Source organism: Petaurus breviceps, unplaced genomic scaffold, assembly GCF_028583685.1.
Source record: "Petaurus breviceps papuanus isolate PSGF00001 unplaced genomic scaffold, PetGlider_PUasm1.0 81, whole genome shotgun sequence".
NCBI classification, from domain to species: Eukaryota; Metazoa; Chordata; class Mammalia; order Diprotodontia; family Petauridae; genus Petaurus; species Petaurus breviceps.
In genome coordinates this window covers 8154516-8167293 of record NW_027186546.1, presented here as the reverse complement: position 1 = coordinate 8167293, position 12778 = coordinate 8154516, and the positions used below count along the sequence as shown (strand labels likewise).

Here is a 12778-nt window from a genome sequence, read left to right as displayed (position 1 = left end):
TGTTGCAAAAAAAATGGAAATCTTGTGATCTTATTGATGTAATAAATACTGGCATCCTTATGGCCATTTTGGGGTAAAACCAATATTTAAGGGAGTAATTTTTTTATTGTGTAACGTTTTGTTTCAGAGTTACCAAACATGAGCACTAGGTCATTGATAGGAAAGAGAACAGCAACAATACAATAATTGCATTGGAGATTTGTAAGTGTAGCATACTACCATGCCTATTTGAATAAATAATGGAAAAAGCAGTTCATTATGTATCAGTTTGAGTATAATACTAATTTAACAGCCTTCCTTTCATTTCACTGAAACCTATTCTTGGAAATTATGTAAATTAATTGGGGTCTTGAAGAGAAGCCTATGCAATGTTCTAATTCCCTATAGATTAAAGCAATCAGAGCATCAGAACTGAAAAAAAAAATCTCATGTGATACTTCTTTTGATGAAAAGATGATAGACCGAAAATATTTTGTTACTCTTTTCAAGATTTTTTTGCATTGATATTATTTTTCTTTATGTCACATCATGACCAATAGCAAAGAAGGTATTATGGAAAGAATAATGCTCAGTTTGACTGAGCTAAAACATCAATCTTATAATAGTCAATAGTAGAGCCCTGAATTTAAGTGTTGATTTCTGCCTAGTATATATGTTTTTTTCTTTAAATTAAAATCTTCAACAACTACTTTAAAAAATGTTTGTTATGTCTTCTTGGAAGTTATTCTGCTATATGCCACATTCTGCCTGTGTGTGTGTATACATACAATATATACACATGTGTATATATGCATATTTATCTGTATTAGTATGTATATTAGTATGTACATCTACATGTACATACATATACATGACGTCCCAAAAGTCTTACTGCAGTTTTAAGCTTTAATAGCTATATTTGTAGGTTGGTTTGTCAGATGGAATATAATCCTCTAAGGGAGTAAAAAAAAGAAAGAAGTGTTAGCCAATATCCATATCCCAAATTAAAAAGAGCATAGCTTCAAATTCCTTAGTTATCTGGGGTGAAAATAAGAACATTCAACTCTAAAATGACAAAGTGAGGGAAGAGTTGAATTTAAAATGACCCCATGTTGTGTTCTGTTCCTTTACCCCTTTGTAAATGAAATAAATGAAATACCCTGCTCCTTACCACACAAGCTTGGACTGGAGCTCAAAGTAATGTCTATAATCTATCAAAAGCTTCAGTTAGCAATAATATAGCTTGTTGTCATGCTCCAAAAATACCCCCCAAACTTTGTTGATGCCCCCGTCATTGTTGACTGATATCAAGCCATCTCTTTTGGCAGTAGTATTTCATTAATAGATGTATTTATGTATCTTGCCTTTCATCCAAATAAAGAGCAGGCACTGCCAGGATCGAGGTTTTATTTTATTTTTCCAGAAGGAAAAACAAATGAACTACAGTTAAGTAATTTCACCAACATGATTCATCATTTAGTATTCGAATGATTGTGAGAAATCAGGTACTGTTCAGCACTTCTCCCAGGAGTTAAGTGAGCTTGGTCATTCCCCTTTTTCTTATTTTATAGATGAGAAAACAGAGGCACATTAGCTGGGTCCCTGACCCTCAGACAGTGAAATGCATCCTGGTTAGTCTGATGCTTTTGTCAAGCTTTATCACAGATGCCCAGTTCCTTCAGCTGACCTTGATTTGTCATGATTTGAAGTCTTTTCAGCATCCTGGTCATCTTCCCCTGAATATGCTCCATGTTAGTAACGTCCTTCCTAAAATTAGGTATATAGAACTGGCCATAATACTCTAAATGTGCTTTATCAGTACAGAGGACTGTGGAACTGTCACCTCCATTCTGGGCACAATATGTCAATGGATCTTTGATCTTAGGAATGAGGCTAATTCCCTCTATTGCCACATATTACAGCCCATTCATGCTTCCTTATCCTGTGTAAGCCTTGTCCACATTTTCTCATAAACACTGAGAAATCCATGAAGATTCTCATGAAAAACATGAGAATCCATGAAGTTTACTTGAGGCCTTCTTTTCACATACCAGTGTGGGTCTTGTAGACAGCTAAGTGGTACCTTAGATAGACTGGCACACCTGGAGTCTGGGAGACCCGAGTTCAAATTTGGTCTCAGATACTTACTTTCTTAGCCTTAGTTTCCTTATCTGTAAAATTAAGAGGTCTCAGTGACCCCTAACAGTCCTATGATCCTGTGATACCTCCTATGACATGCTGTCTTCTCTTTGTATACTTCTGCCTCTGAGAAAGAGGTGCCCTGTTTTCTTCTATAGCTAGCCCTTCTACACTTGCCCTCCATCTCATCCTCATTGGTCTCTTCCCAGAGCTTGCCCCATCAACCATTCCTTCTTTTAAACATCTTTAATCACTCCCTGTCTAATAGAAAAACAAAATAAAATATGTGGAACAACATTTTTCTAGTGCCCAAGTCACCCCATCAAAGGAAGACAATGTAGCATTCCATTACAGTGGCCCCTTTGTGTCCTAGAAGGGTGAATGTGACTCCTTTAAGCCATTGTTTCTGGTTACCACACTTAATGGTTATTTTTGGGCCCTCCTGGCTCAGAGTGAAAGTAAATAGTGACTCTCTTTTGGCCAGCAACTGAGCATCTTACCCTCCCAGTTTGATTTTTTTTTTCCATTAAAGGGGCCATCCCTCGAGTCACTTCTTAAAGAGGCCTATTCATTGAATGGGTGTTGCCTGGCTCAAAGTGAGAACCTGAAAAAGCCTTAGCCTAAAAGGGCCAGGGTCTCCCATTGCATTCTGGGCCATCTCCAGTCTTCCTGATAGATATCTGGCCACCAGACCCAGATGACTGGAGGAGAAAGTGAGGCTGGGACCTTGCATAGCCCTCCCTCACTCAAATCAAGGTCAATTGCAAGTCATGTCATCATCTCCCTAATGTCATGGTCCTCTTCAAGAACAAAGGATAAACCACACAACAACCACTTATGAATGACCTAGAAGATTAGTGAAACTCAGAGTTAGAACAAACTACAGAGGTCATCCAATACAATCCAGCTCCCACCTAGACACTGGAAGAATAAAATTGATTGAAATAGGAGTGTAGAAAGCAAGTTGGGGCTTATAAGATCTCTTTTTTCAATGTCACTAGTACTATACTTGACTAAAAATAAGCTCTCTTGAAGAGAAATTGTTACAGCTACTTGAAAAGACATTCCTCAAATAAAATGAATGGCATTTTAGTTTTGATCAATATGAAACAACTTTAGGGCAAGAATAAAATGTGTAGCGAATGAATGTAGATGGGAACGGCATTACCAGCATCTATTAAGGAGAAGTAGGTTTTTTATATCTCATTTGACTAGGCTCTATGGTGCTAAAAAACAAAACAAAACACCACCACTTTTTAAAATATATCTTACATATTTGTAAATGTTCTGAGGTTTTAGCAAGTACCAAATGATTTTAGGTATAATGGTTTGTTTGTTTTTTGTTTTTTTTTTTTCATTTTGGAGGGGGGGGACAGCAGGATAATTGGAGTTAAGTGACTTGCCCGAGGTCACATGCTAGTAACTGTTAAGTGTCTAAGTTCTTATTTGAACTCAGGTTCTCTTTACTCCTGGGCGGGTGCTCTATTCACTGCGCCCCCTAGCTACCCCTATAATGTCATTCTTGATCCAATGATGCTGGTGTATGCATTGCACCTCAGAATTTGGCAAAGTCATAATGAATCTTTCATACAATAGTGAGCTCTTGGTTATTGATAAGCAAGTTATCTATTTGGTGGGTTATCTTCAAGATCTTAGAACATCTTTTTTTTCCCCTTAATCTTCCAATAGTGATAGTAGAACGGGGTTCAAACTAGATCTGTCCAGAGTGAGTCATCTCTCTGATTGCATTCCAGAATTAATAGTATGACTCTCAGGGTATTTTGTTGTTTTCTGTTACTTATCCTTCTCTCATCACCAGCATAGTTGGAAAGGTGGGGGGAGGAAGAATGTCAGCTTGGAATATTGCATATGAAAGACTTTTTTCAAAATATCTATTAGTTTTGCTGAATTATTTCCCATATCCCTTCCTTCTTTATTCCTTTTATGTAATTTTTAAAAAATGGGATGTCTCCCAGAGAGGTATGAGGGATGTATTAGAAAATGTAGGTTATGTGAGTCTAAGAAGACAGTCAGCTGGAAACTGCTCTGAGACCACCCCCAGACCAGGGAGCTACATCAGATGGTGTCCTGAGAATCAGGACATGTAAGATGAGACTTCTGAGACTTAAATGAACAATTTGTTTTTTCAGTTTACTTTTTCCCTTTGCATCTTTTATCTGGTTTTGTCAATGTATCAATCAATTTCTTCCCCTTTCCTCCCCACAGTGTTACCCATTATAAACCCCATAGTTAAGAACACTTGATCAATGATTCATTGAGGAGACTTCATCTCTCAATTAGAATAAAATGGGGAAATGTGAGAAATGAATATTTCTCCCTTATATTTAATAGCTAATTATTGTATTAGGGGTTGGGGTTTTTTTGGTTTTGTTTTGTTTTTTACCATTTTCTATTTCATCATCCAGAAATCAACCTGTAGGGGAAATATCTCTTTGAGATTTATCCAGGCCAACATTTAATCAGACAGTAAAAGAAATTGTAAGTTTAGGCTAATGGATGTATTCCTTCTCATTGTGTTTGTTCAGATAGGTCTGGGAAAATGTTGATTCTCCCTATTATCAAGGCGAGTGATATGGTAATTGAAATCTCTTTAATCAAGATTTGAGTGACCTAAGCCACATATCCCAAGATAGACTACCTTCCATTTGGTTAACCAATCAGAGGTGATTGGGCATCCTTCAGAAATATGACCTCTATGAAGGGCATATAAACTGCAACCCCACTGCCATTAGGGGTCTTTGGTCTAAGAGAGATGGCCAAATGGCCATCCTTTCATTGGTAACCTTCTGGCCTTATTAATAAAATGATTAAATTACCTGGAAAAAAGAGAAAATGATGCTTATGTAAAAACATAAGAAATTAATATAACATTTACTTGAAAAAAACCCTGTGTATATGGGATAGTACCCAGTATTACTATTGAATTGAATACCTTACTGTTTTTAAATGTACAGTTTTATTTTAATTAGCATTTCACATTCTGGGCCTGTATGGTGAGCGAGTTATATGGTCATTTTCATAGATTAAAAGAGAGACAAAGAAGTTAAATGACTGAATTAAGGGTACCATGAGAGATTCTGTGACTTATACATGAATATAGACTTTTCTTAACCCAGAAGCCTTTCATGAACCACTAAGCTGAAGATGAATAAAAAACACTGCTAACAGCATATTTACCTTGAAGTCTGCATCTAGTAGCATCTGCCATGTGGCATATAGCCATGGCCTTAATGGTATGGAATAAACACAGAAGTCAGAAAGGCCTCTAAGGAAGTATTTGTCCTTAAATGATGTAATTTATTCCAAAAGAGAAGCCCTTCACCAGACAAATGGGTGTTAAAATAAGACAGCACAGCTAAGTATTCCTAACATGTTGTTACAGGATGTAGATCCATGTCTGGGAGATCAAGATGAGATTGGGAATGCAGGATGAAAAATAGACCTACAAGGAGTGGGGGAAACCTGGGGTAGGCCTTGCATAGCATCTTGCAAACAGGCATGGATTTCATGTAAGAGTACCTGAGTCCTAATCATGACTGTTCCACTTGCTACATTTGGGATCCCAGGGAAGTCACTTAATATTTTTGGGCCTCAGTTTCCTCATCTCTAAAATGGGGTTGGTGGGGTAGTGGACAGGATGACTTCTAAGCTCCCTTTCAGCTCAAAATCCATGATCCTGTGATAAAGTAGATCTGAAATCTAAATTAGATGAGTAGTTGTAGTTGGACTGGTCTAGTTTCAAAGGTCCTAGCATCCTGGGCCAGAATGAGGCAGACAAGATTAAGCTAGAACATAAACAGTTATAAAATGTCAGCACTGATGGAAACCTTGAGGGAAGAAATAAACAAGTAGGTGATGAATAATGTAATTTAAATCCATTGCATCATTCTGTTAGGAGAGTGAATAAGTGTATAGTAGAAAATATTGCACTATTAAAATATTGTATTAGTATTATCTTTGTTATCTTTCAGTTATTTCAGTTGTGTCCGACTTTCCATGACCCCATTTAGGGTTTTCTTGGCAAAGATAATGGAATGGTTTGCCAGTCCTTCTCCATCTCATTTTATAGATGAAGAAACTGAGGCACACAGTGCTATGTAATTCGTTGAGGGTCACACAGCTAGGAAGCATCTAACGTAGGACCTAAACTCAGGTCTTCCTGCCTCTAGACCTGGTGCTCTATCCACTATGCCTCCTAGCTGCCCATTAGTATTATAGTAGAGTAATCAGTAATGTATAGAAAACTGGACCCAGAGACAGGAAGAGCTGAGTTCAGATCCCACCTCTGACACATCCTAACAGTTTGATCCCTCGGCAAGTCCCTTCAATAGTCTATGCTCTAGAACTATAGCTAGAGAGGTAATTTTCTCAGGTGGGAATTCCCTATACCAGTGTAAAGCCAAGCACGAGCAGCTTTCCAGAGGAGTGCTGCTGTGAACAACTAAGGTTCTGATCGCCTAGTATAGTGAACTCTCTATTTATTCAGCAGTAAATTAAAGCAAAGCATTCACAGAAACCAAAGTAAAGCATTCACAATGTTGCAACATAACTTATCACTAAAGTGACCACATAGTTTTAAGCAAAAGATATTGTTCAGTAAGTTCTTAACTCAGTCATCTTTAAGGAGCAAGCCTCTTTAAGGGACATAAATTACAATCATTCATTGAGCCCTTAACTCAGTCATTCTTAACAAGCAAGCACACATAGTACAAAGGTCAAAGTTCTCCACCCCTAGGTCACATTGTCTTGATCTCTCAGTCAAAAAGTCTTCTTTCTCCTTAATTGGAGATTAGTTTCCAATCATCCTTAAGAGGTACAAGGTATAGAGTACAAAGTTCTCTCACCCATAGGCCACAGTAAATCATGATCTTCTCTGTCAGCACTAAGTACCCATGGAGAGATCTTCATCTTGACTGGAGGCTGTCAGATTCCATGGTTCCTCTTCCATGGTCCCAGCTCCTGCCTGAATCTACCCAACTGTCACCTGGATTCAAAGGTAGGCAGCTTTCAGCGCCTTGTCTAGTTCTTCATCCAGTTCCTTGTCCACTTCCTGTTCCATATTGAAGCTCACAGTGTCCAGTCCACCCCAAGTCCTTCACAGTTTCTGTTTCTGGGAAGACAAAGCTTAACAGAGCCAAAACAACATTCATGCATATTGCCTGCACCATCATCAATTCACCATCTGCCTGTGAAATTCACACAGACCCACATCCAAGGTCTGAGAACTCAATACAAATCATCAGTACGGTCTGAGGACCTCTGAATCCCTCCTCCAGGACTTCTGTCTGCAGACAACAAGAGAATCCTCGTTCAGGGCTTCCAGGAAAATCCCAGGGCTTCTGTACAAAGTGTCACAAACAAAAATCAATGCCAACAGAACAGACAAACAGAGTGCCTGGCCACCACAGAGTTCCCCTTCTCAATTCTGCGCTTTCCTAGCTTGGGCTTCTCCTCATATATGGTCATTAGCTCCTCCTTATTGCATCAGGAAGTTCCTCCCATTGTGGGGTTTTCAAGTTCTGTTTCTTAACAAAGACTTGATATAATCAGGGCAAGCCTCAAAGACACGAACTCAAACAAGGTGCTAAATACTTAAGTAGCTGAAACAAGGCGCTAAGTACTTTTTTGCTTGCCATTACAACCAATTAAATCCTAGGTCCTGTCCTTCTTCCACTTGCTGTGTGTAAGGCACAATTTTAAATGGTGGGAGATGCACATAAAGGCAGAAACATTCTAATGGGGGGAAGAAACATGTACTTTAACGACATCACAAGTCTGATTCTTCCATCTATCCCTATCCCAATTGAGGTTCGTAATAATAATCCTTGGTCTTTAAGTTTAAATTCTTTTTAGCATCACATAGGCTGTCTCTAGAAAGTGAGGATATGTGTAATGCAATTTCAGAAAATCTCCATCAAAAATATTTAAAATCAAGGTTTTAGTGCTTAAAAATCCATAAATCTCTGTAATTTGGAAGATCCACTTATGTATAATAAGTAAGCACTTCAATGCTGTTGACTGCCTGTTGACAGACTAGAATGCCTCATTCACAATCTGTAATTTTATCCCTGCTCCTTCCATTGACGTAGATTGCAAACCTCCCATGATTAATAGATGAAGAGCTGCCCTGGAGAGAAAATTCATCACCCTACACCCAGGTTGGGGAAAAGCTTCTCTGAACAGAACCAGATTGGTCCACAGAGAGCAGGCATGTAATAGTCAGTCGTCAGGCCTGTACTTAAAAGTCTTTCCAGTTTGGGAAGAACTACCAGAGCTTATGGACCACTGGCTTGGCCCTCAAGACCCCAAGGGTTTTTGAAATGTAAGTACAGGTCTGATGCCTATTCCGTTTATTCTGCTAGGGCAAGCTCCCAGCATCTGTGGTGACCAAGGCCTCGTCCAGGGCCTCATCACTTCTCACCCGAACTGTCTCAGGAACCCCTGAATTGCATGACTTTGCCTCAGGTCCGTCCTCTTTCCAATCTATCCTCTACACTGCTTCCAAATGATGTTCCTAAAACAGAGGGCTGATCATGCCAGTTCTCTGCTCAGTAAATTCCAGTGGTCCCTTAGTACCTCTAGGGTAAAATACAAATTTCTCTGTCAGACATTTAAAGTCCTTTACAATCTGACTATTGGCTACTGTTCTATCCTTATTACAGTTAATCCCTTCCACATCATGAGGGTTAGGGTGCCCCCCATGATCTTGAAAATCTGCATAGTGTTTTGGCCCTGCCTTCATACCAGAGGAGACTGAATTATGATAATAAAAGACAAAAATGTGTTGATATTATTATACAATACTATACATATAATTTATGCCTTTCTAAGTTTCTAAACTTTTTCTGTGTCATTGGCTGGCCTTCACATGCCACCTGCATCTTCCACAAAACTCCAGATTCCCATTTAATTTCTTAAACCAGTGATATATCAAAACCACAGTGGGGAAAGTCATGATGTGGAAGGGAAAGCTGTACTTTTCATTCCCCTTCATGTTCCAGCCAAATTGCCTTTTGGTGGGGGAGTGGGGAGTGGGGGGTGCTCTTCCCTAGACATGAAGTTTGATCTCCTTTCTCCCTTGGCTATCCCCCATGCCTGAAACACACTACTTCCTTCTCTTTGTATAAATATGTATACAATGTATATCTTAAGTATGTACATGTTCTCCCCCCTCCCCCAATAGAATGCAATCTCTTTGAGGCCAGAAACTATTTCACTTTTTCTTTGTGTCTCTAGTGCCTAGTAGATAGTCAGCACTTAAGTTCTTTCTGATTCAATTGCATATGTGCTGAGTTAATGAGGCATTACTTGTCTACCAGCCAGTAACCTTCATTTTAACTTATATGTTAATATCCCTGAGTCATCCCTGCTTCTAGCTAGGTGGTGGAATGGTTAGGATGACCCAAGTTCAGACCCAGCTTCAGACATTTGCTAGCTTGTGTGATCACTTGTGTGATCCTGGGCAAGTCACTTAACCTCTCCTTGCCTCAGTTTTCTCAACTGTGAAGGGAGGGTAATAATAGCACCTACCTTACAGGGTTGTGAGGATCATATGAAATATTTGTAAAGCATTTAGCACAATACCTGACACACAGTAAATGCCATATTAATGTCTATTATTATTTCTCCATTCTTCTGTCTTGCTTTCTTGAGCCACCTTTTTCTAATGATTTTTGAAAAGTAGACTGGTTCTTACTATTAGATAGTATCACTTCGCCATGCCAGTGAAGTGTAAACTGTCATTAAATTTAAATTAATTTAAATTTTTGTTAATTGTGATGTGTATGTGTGTGTGATCATTTTCCTTTGTGTGGTTTTGTTGGCATGGGAACATAAACTCCTTGGGGGCCATGGCTGTTTGTCTCACTTTTGTATTTCCCAGTTCTTAGGGTAGCCCCTGGTACATAGAAAGCCCTTAGTTAATGCTTGTTGACTTGTCAGTTAAGCAACATGTTGTGGAGTAATTTCCTTGTGCAGATACTTCCTGGGGGATACACGGGGCAAGAAGACTGAGGAAAAAAATGATTTCTGTTGCCATTAGGGTGTTTATAATCTGTGGCTCCTGTGAGAGAAGTGGCAGATTTTGGGTGGTAATAACTGCTAGAGGTGGTACCTGTCATTAGTTACTAAGTTTGGTGATTTCAGGACCCACTAGCCTCCCGTTGGGCATCATCTGTAGAAATCAGCTGTGATCCATAGTGGCTGTCTGCGTTACTGTCCTGCATTTGGTGGACCCTGTAGGTTGTAGTCAGACATATTAGCAAAGCTAAATGAATTTGACTAGCTTTTAATTTGAGGAAAAATGAAACAGATCCCCATATAGGCACGTGTGCTTCATGCCCAACTAAAGTAAGTATTTTGAAATGCCTGAATTTATCTCTGGCCATTATTTCCTATGGGTTAGGCTGTAAATACATCTATTTATCCACCTCTATTTATATAGCCTATGAGTGATGAGGTGGCCTTCATCTCAGAAAGATAAATCCTAGTTTCAAGCTTCTAGCCAGCTGTATCTATAGCCGTGTGACTAAAGTGAATGTTGGAATTTGTTTCCTTGAGAAGGCAGCAAAACTCTGAGGGGGCTATAAATCTGGCATCCTAGTAGTAAACAAGAGAAATTGTGTAAACGTATTTAGTAGAGGTGAGGTCTTGATTGTTCATGCAGCTATTAGCAATCTTTATATGTACACATCTGCACAATGTAGGTGTTTGATAAGTGTTTATTGATTGGTTGGGAAATAAGGTACATGTAGTGACATAAGATGGGAATAAAACTGTGCCATCCATAAAATTAGAGCAGACATTCTTAACTTTTATCTTGGATCCCTTGTAAGTCTGGTATATCCTGTGGAACCCTTCTTAGAATAACGTTCTTAAATGCATAAAATAAAACACACAATATACAAAGGAAAACTATTACATAGAAAATTCAGTTATCAGATTGTTTTTTTTTTTTTAAGTTTGGTTAACGGGGCAACTAGGTGGTGCAGTGAATAGAGCACCAACTGTGAAGTCAGGGGGACCTGAGTTCAAATCCAGCCTCAGAAACTTGACATTTAACTAGTTGAGTGACCTTGGGCAAGTCACCCCCAAGTGTCTTGCCTTCCCCCCTACAAATAAGAAGTTTGGTTAAGAACCCATGCTCTAGGGTAATTGTGATCTGCATTAGAAAAGATCATATAATTCAACCATGTTGCTACTTCTGCCTTTAAAAAGAATGATTGCTTTTACCTACCTCATAGTGTGGTAAGGAAAGTGAATGTTTTATAAACCTTAAGGGCTATATAATGTAAGGAGTTTCTGTTATTCTTATTATTACTATTATCAACATAACTGGACTGTATTTTAACTAACAGCATTTTTCCCACTTATTAGGAGGAAAGCAGTATTATGTGAATTTGTTCTTTATTCTTTCTAAATCCAAAGATTGCTTTGGACAAACCCCCTTCCTCCTTCTCTTCTGAATTTCTGGGAAAAAAGCTATTAGCCTGCAGAAAATAATCAAAGTTGCTGTATGTTGCAATAATTAGAAATTTGAAGCCAGGAGAGTTAATTATTTCAGGCAGATTTTAGTTGTTGCCAAATAAAATGTTTGAGAATCTTATCCTGACAGTCTCTGAGTTAATTTTCAGCATTGTAGTTGCATTCACTCTTTTTCTCCCCCCTCAACAGGATCATGCGGATTTACGAAGCCATTTCTTCACAGTTGGTATGAAGCTGGAGGCAGTGGATATGAGCGAGCCCTTTAATATCTGTCCTGCATCAGTGACTAAGGTGAGCCCCCCTGAAAAGGGGATTAAACAAGTGGTTCAACCTCAAAGTCAGGCCTCTGCAATGTTTTTTTGCGCATGGAGAGGCAGAAGGGCCCATCTAGCAGACACAAACATAGATTTACTACTTCACAGTCTGGTACTATTTCTAGTTTGGCTAGAGATTCTTTGAGGAGTCTAGGGTAAATCCCATCAGACGGCTTATGTAGAAAGTGGGGAGGGTGAGACAGCTCCTTCCCATCTTACTGGGATGAGGCAGAGGTGTTGAAGGTAATCATGTCTTTGAGCTTGGAGAAAGGATCAAAACCCAATATTGCATCATGGATTCCTATCACCTCTAGGATCAAATATAAAAAATCCCATGGCATTCAGAGTCTTTATGCTTGTAGATAAGGGTCACATATTATCACCTGTATTAACTTGTTTGTTACCTGATAATGGCTTGGATGGTTTCCTTTATTTTATGTGATTTGGGTACCCCCACCAAACTGCTGCCTTGATTCTTGATCATGGTGTGGAGTTGACCATGTGTTCTTAGAGGCTATTGCCAACAAGTCCTGGCAGAGCCTACCAGTTTGGAAGGGCTTCAAGTAGGGGCCTAGCAACTGACTGTCAGTCTGTCGCCTGAGGAACAGCCTAGCTAAATTTGGATAGACTCATCAACATATTGGCTGCAGGGTGATGAATTTTTCAGCCACAACAAATCTCAAAGACCTGTCTGCTAAGGCATATGGGGGTTGGGATGTGTGTTAATGTAGTCAGTACCCACTGAGACAAAGTTATTGAACCTTGAGGTATCGAAGCAAGAAATATTTCAGATAATTGCCCTCTGGTCATTTTAACTAGGCCCCTGGCTCTAAAGTTCATAT

General features: G+C 39.0%; 1 protein-coding gene across 4 annotated transcripts in view; it reads left to right on the top strand.

Annotated features, from left to right (window-relative positions):
- The window catches only part of LOC138176135 (scm-like with four MBT domains protein 2), a 311257-nt gene that overhangs the window by 193622 nt on the left and 104857 nt on the right, over nt 1–12778 (top strand). For all 4 annotated transcript variants that reach the window (XM_069106903.1, XM_069106904.1, XM_069106905.1 and 1 more), the window contains one exon: nt 11812–11913. In XM_069106903.1, the coding sequence (XP_068963004.1) occupies nt 11812–11913 (102 nt within the window). The remainder of the gene's footprint in view (nt 1–11811; nt 11914–12778) is intronic.